Source organism: Haemorhous mexicanus, chromosome 3 (genome assembly GCF_027477595.1).
Source record: "Haemorhous mexicanus isolate bHaeMex1 chromosome 3, bHaeMex1.pri, whole genome shotgun sequence".
Classification (NCBI taxonomy): Eukaryota; Metazoa; Chordata; class Aves; order Passeriformes; family Fringillidae; genus Haemorhous; species Haemorhous mexicanus.
Genome location: NC_082343.1, coordinates 117,005,782 through 117,025,099, shown reverse-complemented (window position 1 = coordinate 117,025,099; position 19,318 = coordinate 117,005,782). Strand labels below are relative to the sequence as shown.

Here is a 19,318-nt window from a genome sequence, read left to right as displayed (position 1 = left end):
GGATGGGGACAGGCCCTGGCACTGGGATCCGTGTCCATGGCACTGGGATGGGGATAGGCCCTGGCAGTGGGATCCGTGTCCATGGGATGGGGACAGGCCCTGGCACTGGGATCCGTGTCCATGGGATGGGGACAGGCCCTGGCACTGGGATCAGTGTCCATGGGATGGGGACAGGCCCTGGCACTGGGATCCGTGTCCATGGCACTGGGACTGGCCCTGGCATTGGGATCTGTGTCCACAGGATGGGACAGGCCCTGGCACTGGGATCCGTGTCCATGGGATGGGGACAGGCCCTGGCACTGGGATCCGTGTCCATGGGATGGGGACAGGCCCTGGCACTGGGATCCGTGTCCATGGGATGGGGACAGGCCCTGGCACTGGGATCCGTGTCCATGGCACGGGGATGGGGACAGGCCCTGGCACTGGGATCTGTGTCCATGGCACTGGGATCCATGGCACTGGGACAGGCCCTGGCACTGGGATCCATGTCCATGGCACTGGGACAGGCCATGGCACTGGGATCCATGGCACTGGGACAGGCTCTGGCACTGGGATCAGTGTCCATGGGATGGGGACAGGCCCTGGCACTGGGATCCGTGTCCATGGCACTGGGATGGGACAGGCCCTGGCACTGGGATCCGTGTCCATGGCACTGGGATGGGACAGGCCCTGGCACTGGGATCCGTGTCCATGGCACTGGGATGGGACAGGCCCTGGCACTGGGATCCGTGTCCCATGGGATGAGGACAGGCCCTGGCATTGGGATCTGTGTCCACAGGATGGGACAGGCCCTGGCACTGGGATCCGTGTCCACGGGATGGGGACAGGCCCTGGCACTGGGATCCGTGTCCATGGGATGGGGACAGGCCCTGGCACTGGGATCCGTGTCCATGGCACTGGGATGGGACAGGCCCTGGCACTGGGATCCGTGTCCATGGCACTGGGATGGGACAGGCCCTGGCACTGGGATCCGTGTCCATGGCACTGGGTTGGGACAGGCCCTGGCACTGGGATCCGTGTCCATGGCACTGCGACTGGCCCTGGCACTGGGATCTGCGTCCCATGGGATGGGGACAGGCCCTGGCATTGGGATCTGTGTCCACAGGATGGGACAGGCCCTGGCACTGGGATCTGTGTCCATGGCACTGGGATGGGACAGGCCCTGGCACTGGGATCCGTGTCTCACAGGATGGGGACAGGTCCCTGATCCTGGGCATCTCCTGCTGGATCAGCTTTGGGAATGGATCCCGATTCTTCAACTCCACAATTCCACAGTGACAGAACTATGGAAAATTCCGACGCTGTTTTTCCTCCTTTTTCCCTCAGGATGATCCCAAAAACTCCGCAGGCAGTTCCAGGGTGTTCAACTCTACCTTTATTTTCCGTTTGGGGCCCCTTGGAGGGTCCTGGCAGCAGGAAGGGTCAGGAGGGGAGAGGTGGCAGCGATGGTGCCAATTCCCCCCGGGAAGGGGGATCCGGAGGGGCGGCGGCGGCGGCATTGCCCGGCTACTCTCTGGGAATGAGGGAAAAATTCGGGATGAGCCCGCTGTTATCCCTCAGGGGGGTTTTGGGAAGGTCCCACAGGACTCACATGGCGTTCTCCTTGAAGTGCTGCAGCGCCTGCTGGGCCACGATCTCCATGAAGCGGGGGTCGTCCCAGGGGACGTCCCCGGGCACGGTCAGCGCCAGCGGCTCCGAGTCGAAGAGCTGCACCGTCACCTGCGTGTCCGGGGCCGCCGATGGATCCTCGGGGTTCGGAGCCTTGGACAGCACCTGGAATGCAGCACCGGGGTCATCTCGTGGGAGAATCTGAATTTGCGAGGTCGGAACGGCTGCGGGAGAGCCCCAGGCGGGCCCCTGACCTTGGCTCCCTTCCCGGCATCCGGCACTGCCAAGAGATTCCCGGCCGGAGCACAAAGGGCCCTTTGTGGCCCTGTCCCACTTTCTGCCTTCCCACCCCCGTTCCCGGCCCTGATCCCAGCTCTGATCCCGGCCCCATCCCGCCGGCCTCACCGTGGTGACCTGCAGGAAGCCGTCGGAGCCCATGGAATGGTTGGCCAGGCGGGACACCCAGCCGAACTGGCGGTTCAGCTGGTCCAGCAGGCCGGAGGTGTTGAGCATTTCCTCCTGGAATTCCCGGAGCAGGGAATCGTAGCGGCGCGTGAAGCGCTCGGCCACGCGCACGGCATCCTCCAGCTGCTCCCGCAGCTCCTGCTGCGAGGGATCCTCCTGCCCGCAGTCTGGGATGGGGTGGGATGGGATGGGATGGGGTGGGGTCAGCACGGCCCTGGGGGGTTCATCCCACCCCTCTCCACCCCATCCCATCCTGTCTCATCCCAGACCCCACAATGCACCCCTTGCACCCCAAAACCTCAAACGCCCCCAGACCCACCCCATACCATGAACCCTGCCCCCCATCCCCATCCCTGCTCCTGCTTCCATCCCCATTCCCATTCCTGTTCCCATTCCCATTCCCATTCCCGTCCCTGTTCCCATCCACCATTCCAATCCCCATTCCCATGCCCAGTTTTCCATCCCCAATTCCCATCCTCATTCCCATCCCTGTCCCCATTCCCGTTCCCATTCCCTATTTCCATCCCCATCCACATCCCTGTTCCCATTCCCATCCCCATCCACATCCCCACCCCATTCCCATTTTTCCATTCCCATTCCCAGTTTTCCATCTCCTTTCCCATCCCCGTCCCCATTCCCTGTTCCCATCCCCGTTTCCCTTCCCCATCTCCATTCCCATTCCCATTCCCAGTTTTTTATTTCTATTCCCAGTTTTCCATCCCCTTTCCCATCCCCATCCCCATTCCCATCCCCATCCCCTTCCCATCCCCATTCCCATTCCCCATTTCCCATTCCTGTCCCCATTCCCATTCCCCATTTCCCATTCCTGTCCCCTTTTCCGTTCCCATCCCCATCCCCATCCCTGTTCCCATTCCCATTCCCAGTTTTCTATCTCCTTTCCCATCCCTGTCCCCATCCCCATCCCCATTCCCATTCCCATCCCCATCCCATTCCCATTCCCATCCCCATCCCCATCCCCATCCCCATCCCCATCCCCATCCCCATCCCCATCCCCATTCCCATCCCCATCCCTGTTCCCATCCCCATCCCTGTTCCCATCCCTGTTCCCATCCCCATCCCCCCCCCCCCATCCCCATCCCCATCCCCCCCCCCCCCATCCCCATCCCCATCCCCATCCCCATCCCCATCCCCATCCCATTCCCATCCCATCCCCATTCCCATTCCCATTCCCGGCTCACCCAGGGCCAGGATCTCCCGGCACTGTTCGCACTCATCCCTCATCCGCAGGCAGCCGGCCGAGTTCCGCCGGATCTCCCGGCAAACCATGCGGTCGTTGCTGAAATTCCGGGATTCTGCGGGAATTCCGGGCTGGCCTCAGCTCCCCAAATCCTCCCCAGCCCCAGCAGGTCCCCCCCAGGTGCCAGAAAAGCGATTTTTCCTTGGAATTTGGGCCCCTCCCGTCCCCAGGGCTGCATTGGCAGACGGTGACGGCACCAGCTGCGACATTCCCAAAAAAAACATGGGCTGCAATCCCAAAAAAAAGACCAAACAGCAAAAAGACATCGGCTGTAATCCCAAAAAAAAAAAAAAAAAAAACAAAAACCACCAGCAAGGAAACATCGGCTGTAATCCCAAAAAAAACAAACACCCAAAAAACATGGGCTGCAATCCCAAAAAAAATCCACTGTAATCCCAAAAAACAACCCCAACACCGAAAAACATCAGCTGCAATCCCAAAAAAAACCCAAACACCTGCAACATTCCCCAAAAAAATCCACCTGCAATATTCAAAAAAAACCTAAACACCTGCAGCAATCCCCCAAAAACACCAGCAGCAATCCTACAAAAACCAAACACCTGCAACATTCCCAAGAAAACCATCAGCATTCCCAGAAGAACCAAACACCTGCAACATTCCCAAGAAAACCATCAGCAGCATTCCCAGAAAAACCAAACACCTGCAACATTCCCAAAAAAACCCCATTCCCATGACGACAGCAGGGATCGAGGTGGGACAACACCCCAAATCCCAGCCCACCACCTTTGGAGCTCATGATTCCCAGGTTTCCATGGGAATTCCCATGGGAATCCTCCAAATCCTCCAAAGTTGCCAAGGATTTTCTGGGAATGTTTCCTCAGAAACCTCCAAAGTTACCCAAGGATTTTCTGGGAATGTTTCCTCAGAATCCTCCAAATCCTCCACAGCTGCAAAGGATTTTCTGGGAATCTTTGCTCAGAATCCTCCAAATCCTCCAAAGTTACCCAAGGATTTTCTGGGAATCTTTGCTCAGAATCCTCCAAATTTGCCAAGGATTTTCTGGGAATCTTTGCTCAGAATCCTCCACAGCTGCAAAGGATTTTCTGGGAATGTTTCCTCAGAATCCTTTAAAGTTGTGAAGGATTTTCTGGGAATCTTTGCTCAGAATCCTCCACAGTTGCAAAGGATTTTCTGGGAATGTGTCCTCAGAATCCTTTAAAGTTGTGAAGGATTTTCTGGGAATCTTTGCTCAGAATCCTCCACAGCTGCAAAGAATTTTCTGGGAATCTTTGCTCAGAATCCTCCAAATTTGCCCAGGATTTTCTGGGAATCTTTGCTCAGAATCCTCCAAATCCTCCAAAGTTGCAAAGAATTTTCTGGGAATCTTTGCTCAGAATCCTCCAAAGTTGCCAAGGATTTTCTGGGAAGCTTTTCTCAGAATCATCTAAAGTTGTGAAGGATTTTCTGGGAATCTTTGCTCAGAACCTCCAAATCCTCCAAAGTTACCAAGGATTTTCTGGGAATCTTTTCTCAGAATCCTCGGAAGTTTCGAGGATTTCCCGCGACTCTTTCCCCCAAACCCACCGGAATTTGGGATCCCCCATCCGCCATCCCTCTCCGCTCCCTCCTACCTGTCCCGAACTCTCCGGAGGGATTCTCCCAGCTGCCCTGGGCATCCTCCAGCATGCGCTGGGTGATCTGGAAGAGTGGCTGGAAGAGCTGCTGGAAGCCGCCGTGGCGGTGCGGGAAGAGCGGGAAGAAGTCCCCGGAGAAGCGGCGGAAGCGGCGCGGGAGGCGCAGCCGCTGCACCGGCGGCCCCAGCGCCTCGCGGAAGCCGCCGAAGGGCGCCTGGAAGAAGGGGTGGAGGCGGCTCTGGACCCGGGAGCTGTCGCGGAAGATGTCCTGGACGCCATCCTCCAGCAGGCCGAAGCGCTCCTCCAGCTCCTGCAGCTGCCGCTCCTGGCGCTCGTCACGCTCCAGCAGCGAGTCCAGGCGCTCGCCGTCCACCCAGATGGAGATGGGAGAGGAGTGGTTCAGGAATTCCTCCAGCTGGGAACGGCAATGGGGTCAGGACCTGGGATCCCCGGGCCATGTGGGATCCTGCACCTGGAGACTCTCCGGGAATGGGGTCAAAATCTGGGATCCCCGGGCCATGTGGGATCCCGCTCTGGGAATGGGATCAAAACCCAGCTGTTCCTGGGATCCCTCACCTGGAGACCCTCTGGGAATGGGATCAGGGCAAAATCCCCCTTTCCTGGGATCCCTGTGCCATGTGGGATCTCACACCTGAGACGTGCTGGGAATGGGATCAGGGCAAAATCCCTCTTTCCTGGTATCCCTGTGCCATGTGGGATCCCACACCTGAGACCCGCTGGGAATGGGATCAAAATCCGGCCATTCCCAGAATCCCTGTGTGATGTGGGATCCTGCACCTGGAGACTCTCCGGGAATGGGGTCAAAACCTGGCCATTCCCGGGATCTCACACCTGAGACCTTCTGGGAATGGGGTCAAAACCTGGCCATTCCCAGGATCCCTGGGCCATGTGGGATCCCACACCTGGAGACCCTCTGGGAATGGGATCAAAATCCGGCCATTCCCAGAATCCCTGTGTGATTCGGGATCCTGCACCTGAGACTCTCTGGGAATGGGGTCAGAACCTGGGATCCCCATGCCATGTGGGATCCCGCACTCTGGGAATGGGATCAAAACCCTGCCATTCCCAGAATCCCTGTGTGATATGGCATCCTGCACCTGGAGACTCTCCGGGAATGGGGTCAAAATCTGGCCATTCCCAGGATCTCACACCTGAGACCTTCTGGGAATGGGGGCAAAACCTGGAAATTCCCAGGATCCCTGTGTGATGTCGTTCCCACACCTGAGACCCGCTGGGAATGGGATCAAAACCCGGCCATTCCCAGAATCCCTGGGTGATGTGGGATCCTGCACCTGGAGACTCTCCGGGAATGGGGTCAAAACCTGGGATCCCCGGGCCATGTGGGATCCCACTCTGGGAACAGGATCAAAACCAGGCCATTCCCAGGATCTCACACCTGAGACCTTCTGGGAATGGGATCAAAACCCGGCCATTCCCAGAATCCCTGTGTGATGTGGGATCCTGCAGCTGAGACTCTCTGGGAATGGGGTCAAAACCTGGCCATTTCTGGGATCCCTGGGCCATGTGGGACCCCCACACCTGGAGACCCTCAGGGAATGGGATCAGGGCAGAATCCCCCATTCCCAGGATCCCTGGGCCATGTGGGATCGCGCACCTGGAAACCCTCTGAGAATGGGATCAAAACCTGGCTGTTCCCAGGATCCCACACCTGAAGACCTTCTGGGAATGGGATCAAAACCCAGCTGTTTCTGCGATCCCTCACCTGGAGACCCTCTGGGAATGGGATCAGGGCAAAATCCCCCTTTCCCGCTATCCCTGGGCCATGTGGGATCCATCACCTGGAGACCCTCTGGGGAATGGGATCAGAGCAGAATCCCCCATTCCTGGGACCCCTGGGCCATGTGGGATCCTGCACCTGGAGACTCTCTGGGAATGGGCTCAAAACCTGGCCATCCCTTGTATCCCTGGGCCATGTGGGATGCTGCACCTGAGACTCTCTGGGAATGTGGTCAGAACCTGCGATCCCGCACTCTGGGAACGGGATCAAAACCAGGCCATTCCCGGGATCTCACACCTGAGACCTTCTGGGAATGGGGGCAAAACCTGGAAATTCCCAGGATCCCTAGGCCATGTGGAATCCTGCACCTGAGACCCTCTGGGAATGGGATCAGGGCAAAATCCCTCATTCCTGGGATCCCTGTGTGATGTGGGATCCCACACCTGAGACGCGCTGGGAATGGGATCAAAACCCGGCCATTCCCAGAATCCCTGTGTGATGTGGGATCCTGCACCTGGAGATTCTCCAGGAATGGGGTCAGAATCTGGGATCCCCAGGCCATGCTGGATCCCGCACTCTGGGAATGGGATCAAAACCCTGCCATTCCCAGAATCCCTGTGTGATATGGCATCCTGCACCTGGAGACTCTCCGGGAATGGGGTCAAAACCTGGCCATTCCCGGGATCTCACACCTGAGACCTTCTGGGAATGGGGGCAAAACCTGGAAATTCCCAGGATCCCTGGGCCATGTGGGATCTCACACCTGAGACCCTCTGGGAATGGGATCAGGGCAAAATCCCTCTTTCCTGGTATCCCTGTGCCATGTGGAATCCCACACTTGAGACCCGCTGGGAATGGGATCAAAATCCAGCTATTCCCAGAATCCCTGTGTGATGTGGGATCCTGCACCTGAGACTCTCTGGAAACGGGGTTAAAACCCAGCCATTCCCAGGATCCCTCACCTGGAGACCCTCAGGGAACGGGATCAGGGCAGAATCCCCCCTTCTTGGTATCCCTGTGGGATTCCTCAGCAGCCAAAGCTCTGGGAATGGGATGAGGCCAAAATCTGGCCCTTCCCAGTATTCCCGTGTGATGTGGGATCCCTCCCCGCAGTTTTCCAGTTAATGGGAATGGGAGCGGGGTGAGGCTGAGTTCCCCCTTTTCCTGGATCCCAGTGTCCCTCACCTGCCTGGAGTCGCTAACGGGAACGGGATCAGCATCATCCCAAATGTGGGAATGGGATCATCCCCAATCCCCTTTTCCTGGTATCCCCGTGCCCTTCACCTGCCTGGGGTCACTAATGGGAATGGGATCAGCATCATCCCAAATGTGGGAACAGGATCATCCCAAATCCCCTTTTCCCGTATCCCAGTGCCCCTCACCTGCTTGGGGTCACTAACAGGAATGGGAATGAGATCATCCCAAATGTGGGAACGGGATCATCCCCAATCCCCTTTTCCCAATCCTGGTGTCCCTCACCTGCCTGGGGTCACTAACGGGAATGGGAACGGGACCATCCCCAATCCCCTCCGATTGTTCCCAATATTTCCCCATTATTTCCCCACTGTTTCCCCGGAGTCTCCTGTTGTTTCCCCATTGCTTCTCCAATGTTTCCCTGGTGTTTCTCCAACGTTTCCCTGGTGTTTCTCCAACGTTTCCCTGGTGTTTCTCCAATGTTTCCCTGGTGTTTCCCCACTTTTTTCCTGGTGTCTCCGCATTATTTCCCTGCTGTTTCCCCATTATTTTCCCACTGTTTCCCCAGTGTCTCCTGTTGTTTCCCCACTGTTTCTCCATTGTGTTTCTCCATTCCCCGGTGTTTCTTCAGTGTTTTCTGGTGTTTCCCCATTGTTTCCCTACTATTTCCCCATTTTTTTCCTGGTGTCTCCCCATTATTTCCCTGTTGTTTCCCCATTATTTCCTCATTGTTTCCCCTGCTGTTTCCTGGTATTTCCCCATTGTTTCCCAGGTGTTTCCCGGTATTTCCCCATTATTTCCCCCTTGTTTCCCGGTATTTCCCCATTGTTTCCCTGCTGTTTCCCGGTGTTTCCCTATTGTTTCCCCTCCTGTTTCCTGGTATTTCCCCATTGTTTCCTGGTATTTCCTCATTGTTTCCATATTGTTTCCCGTTATTTCCTCATTGTTTCCCCATTGTTTCCCAGTATTTCCTCATTGTTTCCCTGCTGTTTCCCAGTATTTCCTCATTGTTTCCCCGTTGTTTCCCCGCTGTTTCCCGGTGTTTCCCTATTGTTTCCCCTCCTGTTTCCTAGTATTTCCCCATTGTTTCCCATTATTTCCTCATTGTTTCCCCTGCTGTTTGCCATTATTTCCTCATTGTTTCCCCCTTGTTTCCCGGTATTTCCCCGGTGTTTCCCGGTGTTTCCCCCGCTGTTGTGGCTCACCTGGCGGCCCACGAGCCCGGCCCCGCTGCGGCAGGTGCGGGAGTAGAAGCGGAGGCAGCGCTGCCGCAGGCAGGGCTTGCAGCTCTCCCACAGCGCCTGCACCGAGGCATTGCAGCGCTCACCCCGCGCCGACAGCTCCTGCTCCTTCTGCCGCGCCAGCTGCACCGCTTCCTGCCAGGAATGCCGCCGTCAGCACGGCGCTCCCAGAGTCCTGGCAGCGGCCGAGTCCCGGCACGGTATTCCCAGATTTCCGGGACACAGCGATACCCAGCACAGCATTCCCAAAGCCCTGGGAGCGGCTGAGCCCCAACACAGTATTCCCAAAGTCCCGGAACACCCAACCCCCACATGGCATTCCCAGATTCCCAGAACAGCCCAATCCCCAGCACAGCATTCCCAGAGTCCTGGGACACCCCAACCCCCACATGGCATTCCCAGATTCCCAGAACACCCTGATCCACAGCACAGCATTCCCAGAGTCCCGGGACACTGCAGTCCCAGCACAGCATTCCCAGAGCCCCGGGACACCCCTGTCCCAGCACGGCATTCCCAGAGCCCCGGGAGTGGCTGAGTCCCAACACAGCATTCCCAGAGTCCCAGAACACCCCAATTCCCACACAGCATTCCCAGAGTCTGGGACATGTCAACCCCCACAGCATTCCCAGAGTTCCAGGACACACAATCCCCAGCATTACCAGAGAACACACAATTCCCAAGCATTCCCAGTCCTGCCCTTCCCAGATTCCCAGAATACCCCGAACCCCAGCACAGCAATCCCAGAGCCCCGGGACACCCCAGTCCCAGCACGGTGTTCCCAGAGCCTTGGGAGTGGCTGAGTCCCAACACAGCATTCCCAGAGTCCCAGGACATCCCAGTTCCCACACGGCATTCCCAGAGTCCCGGGACACCCCCAACGCCCACACAGCATTCCCAGATTCCCAGGACATCCCAGTTCCCACACAGCATTCCCAGAGCCCCAGGACACCCCAAGCCCCACATGGCATTCTCAGAGGACACACAATTCCCAAACATTCCCAGTCCTGCCATTCCCAGAGTCCTGGGGCACAGCGATCCCAGCACGGCATTCCCAGAGCACTGCGACACCCCAATCCCCAGCAAGGCATTCCCAGATTCCCAGAACACCCCGATCCCCAGCACAGCATTCCCAGATTCCCAGAACACCCCAGTCCCAGCACAGCATTCCCAGAGCCCTGGGAGTGGCTGAGTCCCAACACGGCATTCCCAGAGCCCCAGGATATCCCAGTTCCCACACAGCATTCCCAGAGTCTGGGACACCCCAGCTCCCACACAGCATTCCCAGATTCCCAGGACATCCCAGTTCCCAACACAGCATTCCCAGAGCCTGGGACATGCCAACACCCACACGGCATTCCCAGAGTTCCAGGACACCCCAACCCCCACACGGCATTCCCAGAGTTCCAGGACACCCCAACCCCCACATGGCATTCCCAGAGTTCCAGGACACACAATGCCTAAGCATTCCCAGAGAACACACAATTCCCAAGCATTTTCAATCCTGCCCTTCCCAGAGTCCCAGAACACCCCGATACCCAGCACAGCATTCCCAGATTCCCAGAACACCCCAGTCCCAGCACAGCATTCCCAGAGCCCTGGGAGTGGCTGAGTCCCAACACGGCATTCCCAGAGCCCCAGGATATCCCAGTTGCCACACAGCATTCCCAGAGTCTGGGACACCTCAACTCCCACACAGCATTCCCAGATTCCAGGGACGTCCCAATTCTGCAGCACAGCATTCCCAGAGCCCCAGGACACCCCAGCTCCCACATGGCATTCCCAGATTCCCAGGACATCCCAGTTCCCACACAGCATTCCCAGAGTCCTGGGACATACCAACCCCCACACGGCACTCCCAGAGTTCCCGGACACACAATCCCCAGCATTCCCAGAGAACACACAATTCCCAAGCATTCCCAATCCTGCCATTCCCAGAGTCCCAGGACACCCCAATCCCCAGCACAGCATTCCCAGAGTTCCAGGACACCCCAATCCCCAGCACAGCATTCCCAGAGCTCAGGGATACCCCAACCCCCACATGGCATTCCCAGAGTTCCAGGACACACAACCCCAAGCATTCCCAGAGGACACACAATTCCCAATCCTGGCCTTCCCAGAGCCCTGGGACACCCCAACTCCCACACAGCATTCCCAGAGCTCAGGGGTACCCCAATCCCTGGCACAGCATTCCCAGAGCACAGGGACACTCCAATCCCCAGCGTGGCATTCCCAGATTCCTAGGGCACCCCAATTCCCACAGGGCATCCCCTGTTCCCGGAATACAGCGATCCCCAGGATAACAATCCCTGTTCCCAGGGCCACACCGACCCCTGACACAGCATTCCCTGTTCCTGGAATCCGATCCCTGACACAGCATTCCCCGTTCCTGGGACATCCGATCCCTGACACAGCATTCCCTGTTCCAGGGACATCCGATCCCTGACACAGCATTCCCTGTTCCTGGGACATCCGATCCCTGACACAGCATTCCCTGTTCCTGGGACATCCGATCCCTGACACAGCATTCCCGGTTCCTGGGACATCCAACCCCTGACACAGCATTCCCTGTTCCCAGGATGGCATCCCCCATTCCCAGGACACTTCAGTCCCTGACACAACAATCCCTGTTCCCAGGAAATCCAATCCCTGACAGAGGATTCCCCTTTCCCAGGATGGCATTCCCTGTTCCCAGGAAATCCAACCCCTGACACAGCATTCCCAATTCCCAGGATAGCAATCCCCATTCCCAGGACATCCAACCCCTGACACAGTATTCCAGACTCTTGGGACATTCCAGGATCCAGGACACACCATTCCCAGGACAGCATCCCCCATTCCTCGGATGGCATTCCCCATTCCCAGTCCATCCCGTTCCCAGTCCATCCCCATCCCATTCCAATCCCAATCCCATTCCCAGTCCATCCCAATCCCATCCCTCTCCCATCACATTCCCATTCCCATCTCCATCCCAATCCCATTCCCATCTCCATCCCAATCCTGATCCCATCCTATTCCCAATCCCATCCCATTCCTGTTTCCATCCCCATGGCAATCCCATTCCATTCCCAATCCCATTCCCATTCCTGTCCCCAATCCTGATCCCATTCCCACCTCCTTGCCGCGCTGTGCCTGCTCCAGGGAGAGCAGCAGCTCCTGGTGCCAGCGGCCGCTGCGCTCCACTCCCATTCCCGTTCCTGATCCCATTCCAAATCTTGTCCCCGATCCCAAATCCCATTCCCATTCCCAATCCCAAATCCCAATCCCAATCCCAATCCCATTCCCACCTCCTTGCCGCGCTGTGCCTGCTCCAGGGAGCGCAGCAGGTCGCGGTGCCCACGGTCGCTGCACTCACTCTCGTTCCCATTCCTGATCCCATTTCAATCCTGATCCCATTCCTGATCCCATTCCCAATCCCAAATCCCAATCCCAAATCCCAAATCCCATTCCCAATCCCATTCCCACCTCCTTGCCGCGCTGTGCCTGCTCCAGAGAGCGCAGCAGGTCGCGGTGCCCGCGGTCGCTGCGCTCATTCCCGTTCCCATTCCTGATCCCATTTCAATCCTGATCCCCAATCCCATCCCCAATCCCCATCCCCAATCCCAATCCCAAATCCCATTCCCGATCCCATTCCCACCTCCTTGCCGCGCTGTGCCTGCTCCAGAGAGCGCAGCAGGTCGCGGTGCCCGCGGTGGCTGGGCTCCACTCCCGTTCCCATTCCTGATCCCATTCCCATCCCCAATCCCAATCCCCAGTCCTAATCCCAATCCCATTCCCAAATCCCAATCCCATTCCCACCTCCTTCCCGTGCTCTGCCTGCTCCAGGGAGCGCAGCAGGTCGCGGTGCCCGCGGTCGCTGCGCTCCACTCCCGTTCTCATTCCTGATCCCATTTCAATCCTGATCCCAATCCCAATCCCAAATCCCATTCCCGATCCTATTCCCACCTCCTTGCCGCGCTGTGCCTGCTCCAGGGAGCGCAGCAGGTCGCGGTGCCCGCGGTCGCTGCGCTCCAGCAGCGCCTCCATGCTGCGCACGCCCTGCAGCGCCCGCTCCAGCTCCGCGTCCACGACGCGGCTGCCGGCCGCCGACAGCTCTGAGGGATGGGGCAGAAATGGGGGAAAAGTGGGGGAAAATGGGGGGAGAAAGTGGGGGAAAAGTGGGGGGAAATGGAGAAAAATATGGGAGGAAATTGGGGAAACACGGGGAAAATATGGGGGGAGAAGTTAGGGGGAAAGTGGGGAAAAAATGAGGGGAAATTTGAGGGAAATTGGGGGAAAGTGGAAAAATTGGGAAAAAGATGGGAAAAATTGGGGGAAAAGTGGGAGGAAAAGTGAGGGGAAATTGGGGGAAAATTGGGGGAAAATTGGGGGAAATTGGGGGAAAATTGGGGGAAATTGGGGGAAATTGGGGGAAATTGGGGGAAAATTGGGGGAAAGTGGGGGAAAATTGAGGGAAAAGTGGGGGAAAGTCAGGGGGAAATTGGGGAAAATTGAGGGAAAAGTCAGGGGAAAATGGGGAGAAAATGAGGAAAAAATTGGGGAAAAGTGGGGGGAAAATGACACCCCCACTCCCCAAACCCCCCAAAATTAAAACCTGTGACCCACCCCCACCATCGCTACCCCCCCCCCAAAATAAGACCCCATGACTCCCCCTCCCCAACCCCCCCAAATTTAACCCCAAACCCCCCCAAATTTAACCCCCACCCCCCCAAATTTAACCCCCACCCCCCAAATTTGCCCCCCCTCACCTCGGAGCTCCTCGGGGGGCAGCAGCGCCCGTGCCCCCCCCCAGGCCAGGAGCGCCAGCAGTGACAGCGACAGGGACAGCGCCATGGCCTGGGGACAGGGACAGGGACAGGGTCAGGGACAGGGGACAGGGAGAGGGGACAGGGACAGTGAGAGGGGACAGGGACAGTGCCATGGCCTGGGGACAGGGACAGTGAGAGGGGACAGGGTCAGGGACAGGGTCAGGGGACAGGGACAGCGCCATGGCCTGGGGACAGGGACAGTGAGAGGGGACAGGGTCAGGGACAGGGTCAGGAGACAGGGACAGCGCCATGGCCTGGGGACAGGGACAGGGTCAGGAACAGGGAGAGGGTACAGGGACAGGGTCAGGGGACAGGGACAGGGAGAGGGGACAGGGACAGCGCCATAGCCTGGGACAGGGAAAGGGACAGGGTCAGGGGACAGGGAGAGGGGACAGGGACAGGGTCAGGGACAGCTCCATGGCCTGGGGACAGGGTCAGGGACAGTGAGAGGAGACAGGGACAGGGTCAGGGGATAGGGGGGTCAGTGAGAGAGAGCCATGGCCTGGGGACAGGGACAGGGTCAGGGACAGTGAGAGGGGACAGGGACAGGGTCAGGGGACAGGGTCAGTGAGAGGGGACAGGGACAGTGCCATGGCCTGGGGACAGCGAGAGTGACAAGGTCAGGGACAGGGAGAGTGACAGGTGACAGGGGACAGCACCATGGTCTGGGGACAGGGAGAAGGACAGGGACAGGGACAGTGAGAGGGGACAGGGGATGGGGACAGGGACAGCGCCATGGCCTGGGGACAGGGACAGTGACAGGGTCAGGGACAGGGGGCTCAGGAGGGGACAGCAACAGGAGGGATGGGGACAGGGGGGGACAGGGGGGGACAGGAAGGGACAGGGATGGGGACAGGGGGGTCAGGGGGGGTCAGGGGACAGGAGGGGACGGGAGGGACGGGGTCAGGGACAGGGCTGGGGACAGGGACAAGGGGGGGGTCAGGAGGGGACAGGGACAGAGACCGGGGGGACAGGGGACATGGGGGTGGGGGGCTGGGGGCAGGAGTGACAGGGTGGGACACAGGGGACAGGGACAGGAGGGGACAGGGACAGCGATGGGGACTGGGGTGTCAGGGGGGGTCAGGGCCGGGCCTGCCCCTCCCCCACCCTCACGGGACTCTGACTCATCCCCTCCCCCCCCTCCCCTCCCCCCCCCAAAGCAAACAGAGCCGGGAGCGGGAACGGCGGGGGGGGGAGGGGGAGGGGGGTTTGGGTGGGTTTAGGGGGGCACTGGGGGGGTTTAGGGGGGGTTTGGGGGGGTTTGGGGGTTTAGGGGGGCACTGGGGGGATTTGGGGGGATTTGGGGGGTTTAGGGGGGCACTTGTGGGGGTCCCTGGGCATTGAGGGCTCCCCCTGCACTGGGGGGCAAGGGGGATTTGGGGGGGCAGGGGAAGTTTTGGAGGGGCTCTGGGGGGATTTGGGGGGGCACAGGGGGGTCCCTGGGCATTGGGGAGGGGGGTTGGGGGGGTTTAGGGGGGCACTGGGGAGATTTGGGGTGTCGGGGGGGATTTAGAGGGGTTATGGGGGGCATTTGTGGGGGTCCCTGGGCATTGGGGGGTCCCTGGGCACTGAGGGGGGGTTTTGGGGGGGCACTGGGGGGGTCCGGCCGTGCCCCCCCCGCCCCGCCCGGGCCCAGCGCGGTGACCGCGGGCGGAATTCCCCGGGCGGGATCGGGATCCAAACCCCCCCTCCCCCAAAAAAAAGGAGCGGCCCCGGTTCCCCCCCTCCCCCCCCGCCGTGGGAGCCGCCGCCTCCTCCGGGATTGTGCAATTCCCAAATAAATCCGAAAAAATCCGAAGGAAACCAAACGAACCCAAATAAATCCAAATAAAGCCAAATAAAACAAACCAACAAAATCCCAAACCCAAATAAAACCCAAATAAAACTCAAATAAACCCAAATAAAACCCAAATAAACCCAAATAAGCCCAAATCAAACCCAAATAAGCCCGAGCCAGCCCCCCCTTCCCGAGCCTTGTGCAATGCGGGCCCGGCTCGGGGGGGCCGCTGTCCCCAACCCCCCCCAACACCGCAGGGTGACACTGCAGCCGCTGCCAGCCAAAAACAGCCCAGAAACAGCCCAAGGAACAAAAACACAGCCCAAAAACCAAAAATGCAGCCCAAAAAACAGCCCAAAAACAGCACAAAATACAGTCCAAATCCCAAAAACGCAGCCCAAAAAAACAGCCCAAAAACCAAAAACACAGCCCAAAAAACCAGCCCAAAAACCAAAAACACAGCCCAAAAAAACAGCCCAAAAACCAAAAACAGCCCAAATATCAGCCCCAAAACCAAAAACACAGTCCAAATATCAGCCCCAAAACCAAAAACACAGCCCAAAAAAACAGCCCAAAAAACAGCCCAAAACCCAAAAAAAAAGCCCAAGAACAGCCCAAAAACACAGCCCAAAACCCAAAAATCAGCCCAAAAATCAGCCCAAAAAACAGCCCAAAAAACAGCCCAAAAACACAGCCCAAAACCACAGCCCCAACCCCAAAAAACAGCCCAAAAACCAAAATCCCAAAAACCAAAATCCCAAAACACAGCCCAGAAACACCAAAAACTCAGCCCAAAAAACAGCCCAAATCCCCAAAAAAGCCCAAAAACAGAGCCCAAAAAACAGCACAAAACCACCGCCCCAATCCCAAAAAAACAGCCCAAAAACAGAGCCCAAAAACAGAGCCCAAATCCCAAAAATAGAGCCCAAAAACAGAGCCGCAATCCCAAAAAAACAGCCCAAAAACAGAGCCCCAATCCCAAAACAACAGCCCCTAAAACAGCCCCAAAACCAAAAACACAGCCCAAAAAATCCCCCCCAATCCCCAAAAACACAGCCCACAGCCCAAAATAACCCCAAGTCCTAAAATCCCCATCCCACAGCCCAAAACTCCACCACAAACCCCAAACAACCCCCCAAATCCCAAACAATCCCCCCAAAAACCCCAAATCCTAAAAAACCCCGTCCCACAGCCCCCAACATCCTGGATAAATCCCCATCCCAAAGAAACCCCACACATCCCAAATAATCTCCCCAAATCCTAAAAAACCACATTCCAAAAAAAAACCACCTCAAATCCTAAAACCCCCGTCCCACATCCCAAAGAGCTCCTCCAAATCCCAAATCACCCCCCAAATCCTGAATAACCCCCCCCGCATCCCAAATCGCCACCTGCAAATCCCAAATAACCCCGCACATCCCAAATCCCAAATAATGCCCCCATCCCAAAAATTCCCTGCATTCCAAATATCCCAAATCCCAGATCACCCCCATCCCAAAATAACCCCCCAAATCCCAAATTACTCCCCAATCCCAAATCACCCCCTGCATCCTAAATAACCCCCCCAAATCCCAAATAACCTCACATATCCCAAATCCCAAATAACCCCCCAAATCCCAAATCTTAAATCACCCCCCTGCACCCCAGATAACCCCCCCAAATCCCAAATCCTAAATAACCCCCCTGCACCCCAAATAACCCCTGCATCCCAAATCCCAAATCACTCCCCCCAAATCCCAAATAACCCCCCCAAATCCCAAATCCTAAATAACCCCCCTGCACCCCAAATAACCCCTGCATCCCAAATCCCAAATCACTCCCCCCAAATCCCAAATAACCCCCCCAAATCCCAAATCCTAAATCACCCCCCTGCACCCCAAATAACCCCTGCATCCCAAATCCCAAATCACTCCCCCCAAATCCCAAATAACCCCCCCAAATCCCAAATCCTAAATAACCCCCCTGCACCCCAAATAACCCCTGCATCCCAAATCCCAAATCACTCCCCCCAAATCCCAAATAACCCCCCCAAATCCCAAATCCTAAATCACCCCCCTGCACCCCAAATCCCCCCCACATATCCCAAATAACCCCCCGAAAATTCCAAATCTCCCCCCCCCAAATCCCAAATCCCACATAATCGCCCCGAATCCCCCATAATCCCCCAAATCCCAAATCCCCGCTCGGTCCTGCCCGGCGCGGGGAATTGTGGGAAACTCCCGCCAGCATCCGCCCGCTCCACCCCCGCCCCCACCCCAAAAACCGCCCGGGGGGACCCCAAAACTGGTGGGGGAGGGGGGAAAAAGGGGGAAAAGGGGGAAAAAATGGGGGAAATGGGGTTCAGGATTTGGGATTTGGGGGTTTGAGAATTTGGGGTTCAGGGATTTGAACATTTGGGGGTTCGGGGATTTGGGATTCAAAGATTTGGGATGTGGGGGTTCAGGGATTCGGGGGTTTGGGGATTTGGGATTTGAAGGTTTGGGATTTGGGGGTTCAGGAAGTTTTGGGATTCGGGGAGTTCTGGGATTTGAAAATTTGGGGGTTCGGGGATCTGGGATGTGGGGGTTCAGGGATTTGGGGGTTTGGGGATTTTGGGGTTCGAGGAATTCGGGTTTGGAGTTTCGGGGAGTTTTTGGATTTGGGGTTTCGGCGATTTGGGGTTCGGGGATTTTGGGGTTCGAGGATTTGGGGTTTGGAGGTTCGGGGAGTTCTGGGATTTGGGGTTTGAGGTTTTGGGGTTCGGGGATTCGGAGAGTTCTGGGATTTGGAAATTTGGGGGTTCGGGAATTCGGCGTTTGGGGATTCGAAATTCGGAGTTCGAGGATTTGGGGGTTCCGGGATTTGGGGGTTCAGAGGTTCGAGGATTCAGGGAATTGGGGTTTGGAGATTTGGGGTTCAGGGACTTCGGATTCGGGGATTTGGGGTTCGGGGATTCGGGGATTCGGGGATTTGGGGATGGGGGTTCGGGAGTTTAGAGATTTGGGGTTTCGGGGATTCGGGGGTTTAGGGATTCAGGACTTGGGGATTCGGGGTTCTGGGATTTAGAGATTTGGGATTCAGGGATTTGGGATTCGAGGTTCAGGGATTTGGGGGTTCGGGAGTTCGGGGGTTCGGGGATTTGGGGATTCAGGACTTGGGGATTCGGGGTTCTGGGATTTAGAGATTTGGGATTCAGGGATTTGGGATTCGAGGTTCAGGGATTTGGGGGTTCGGGAGTTCGGGGGTTCGGGGATTTGGGGGTACGGGGATTTGGGGCTTCGGGAGTTCGGGGATTCAGGACATGGGGATTCGGGGTTCTGGGATTTAGAGATTTGGGATTCAGGAATTTGGGATTGGGGGTTTCGGGGATTTAGGAATTCGGGGATTTGGGGGTTCGGGGTTCCCGCATTCCGTACCCGCAGTCCCGCTCCGGTGCCGGTGCCGGAGCCGCCCCGGGGCCGCTTTATCCGCGGGCTGGTCCCGGTCCCGCCCCGTTCCCGCTCCCGTTCCGCTCCCGGAGCTTTCTGGAACGGCCCCGGCACCGCCCCCGGCCTGGCCGCGGGCCCGGGAGCTTCGCTAATTAATTAATGCATTCATTAATGAACTCCCGGCACCGCCCCCGGCCCGGCCTGGCCGC

The 19,318-nt window shown here is 57.5% G+C and overlaps 1 protein-coding gene across 2 annotated transcripts; it reads right to left on the bottom strand.

The window, feature by feature from the left end:
* Positions 1 to 1,352: 1,352 nt before the first annotated feature.
* On the bottom strand, positions 1,353 to 19,264 carry CLU (clusterin). Of its 2 annotated transcripts, XM_059843159.1 has the most exons (9): positions 19,098 to 19,264; positions 13,866 to 13,953; positions 13,063 to 13,211; positions 9,085 to 9,255; positions 4,924 to 5,341; positions 3,273 to 3,386; positions 2,014 to 2,240; positions 1,592 to 1,773; positions 1,353 to 1,513 (listed from the first exon to the last, which is right to left on the bottom strand). In XM_059843159.1, exons 2-9 carry the CDS (start codon positions 13,948 to 13,950, stop codon positions 1,507 to 1,509), a joined length of 1,353 nt encoding a protein of 450 aa, XP_059699142.1. In that variant the 5' UTR covers positions 13,951 to 13,953; positions 19,098 to 19,264; the 3' UTR covers positions 1,353 to 1,506. The 2 variants fall into 2 exon arrangements, with proteins under 2 accessions (XP_059699142.1, XP_059699141.1); XM_059843158.1 differs by lacking the exons at positions 13,063 to 13,211; positions 13,866 to 13,953; positions 19,098 to 19,264 and adding an exon at positions 12,232 to 12,321.
* Between the last annotated feature and the right edge of the window lie 54 nt (positions 19,265 to 19,318).

Excerpts from the sequence above, each read along its gene's own strand:
- CLU (XM_059843159.1), bottom strand. The coding sequence starts at position 13,950 with ATGGCGCTGTCCCTGTCGCTGTCACTGCTGGCGCTCCTGGCCTGGGGG. Across the intron at positions 13,212-13,865 it reads GCCCCCCGAGGAGCTCCGAG|AGCTGTCGGCGGCCGGCAGC; the intron begins GTGAGGGGGGGC and ends CCCATCCCTCAG. Across the intron at positions 2,241-3,272 it reads CCGGGAGATCCTGGCCCTGG|ACTGCGGGCAGGAGGATCCC; the intron begins GTGAGCCGGGAA and ends ACCCCATCCCAG.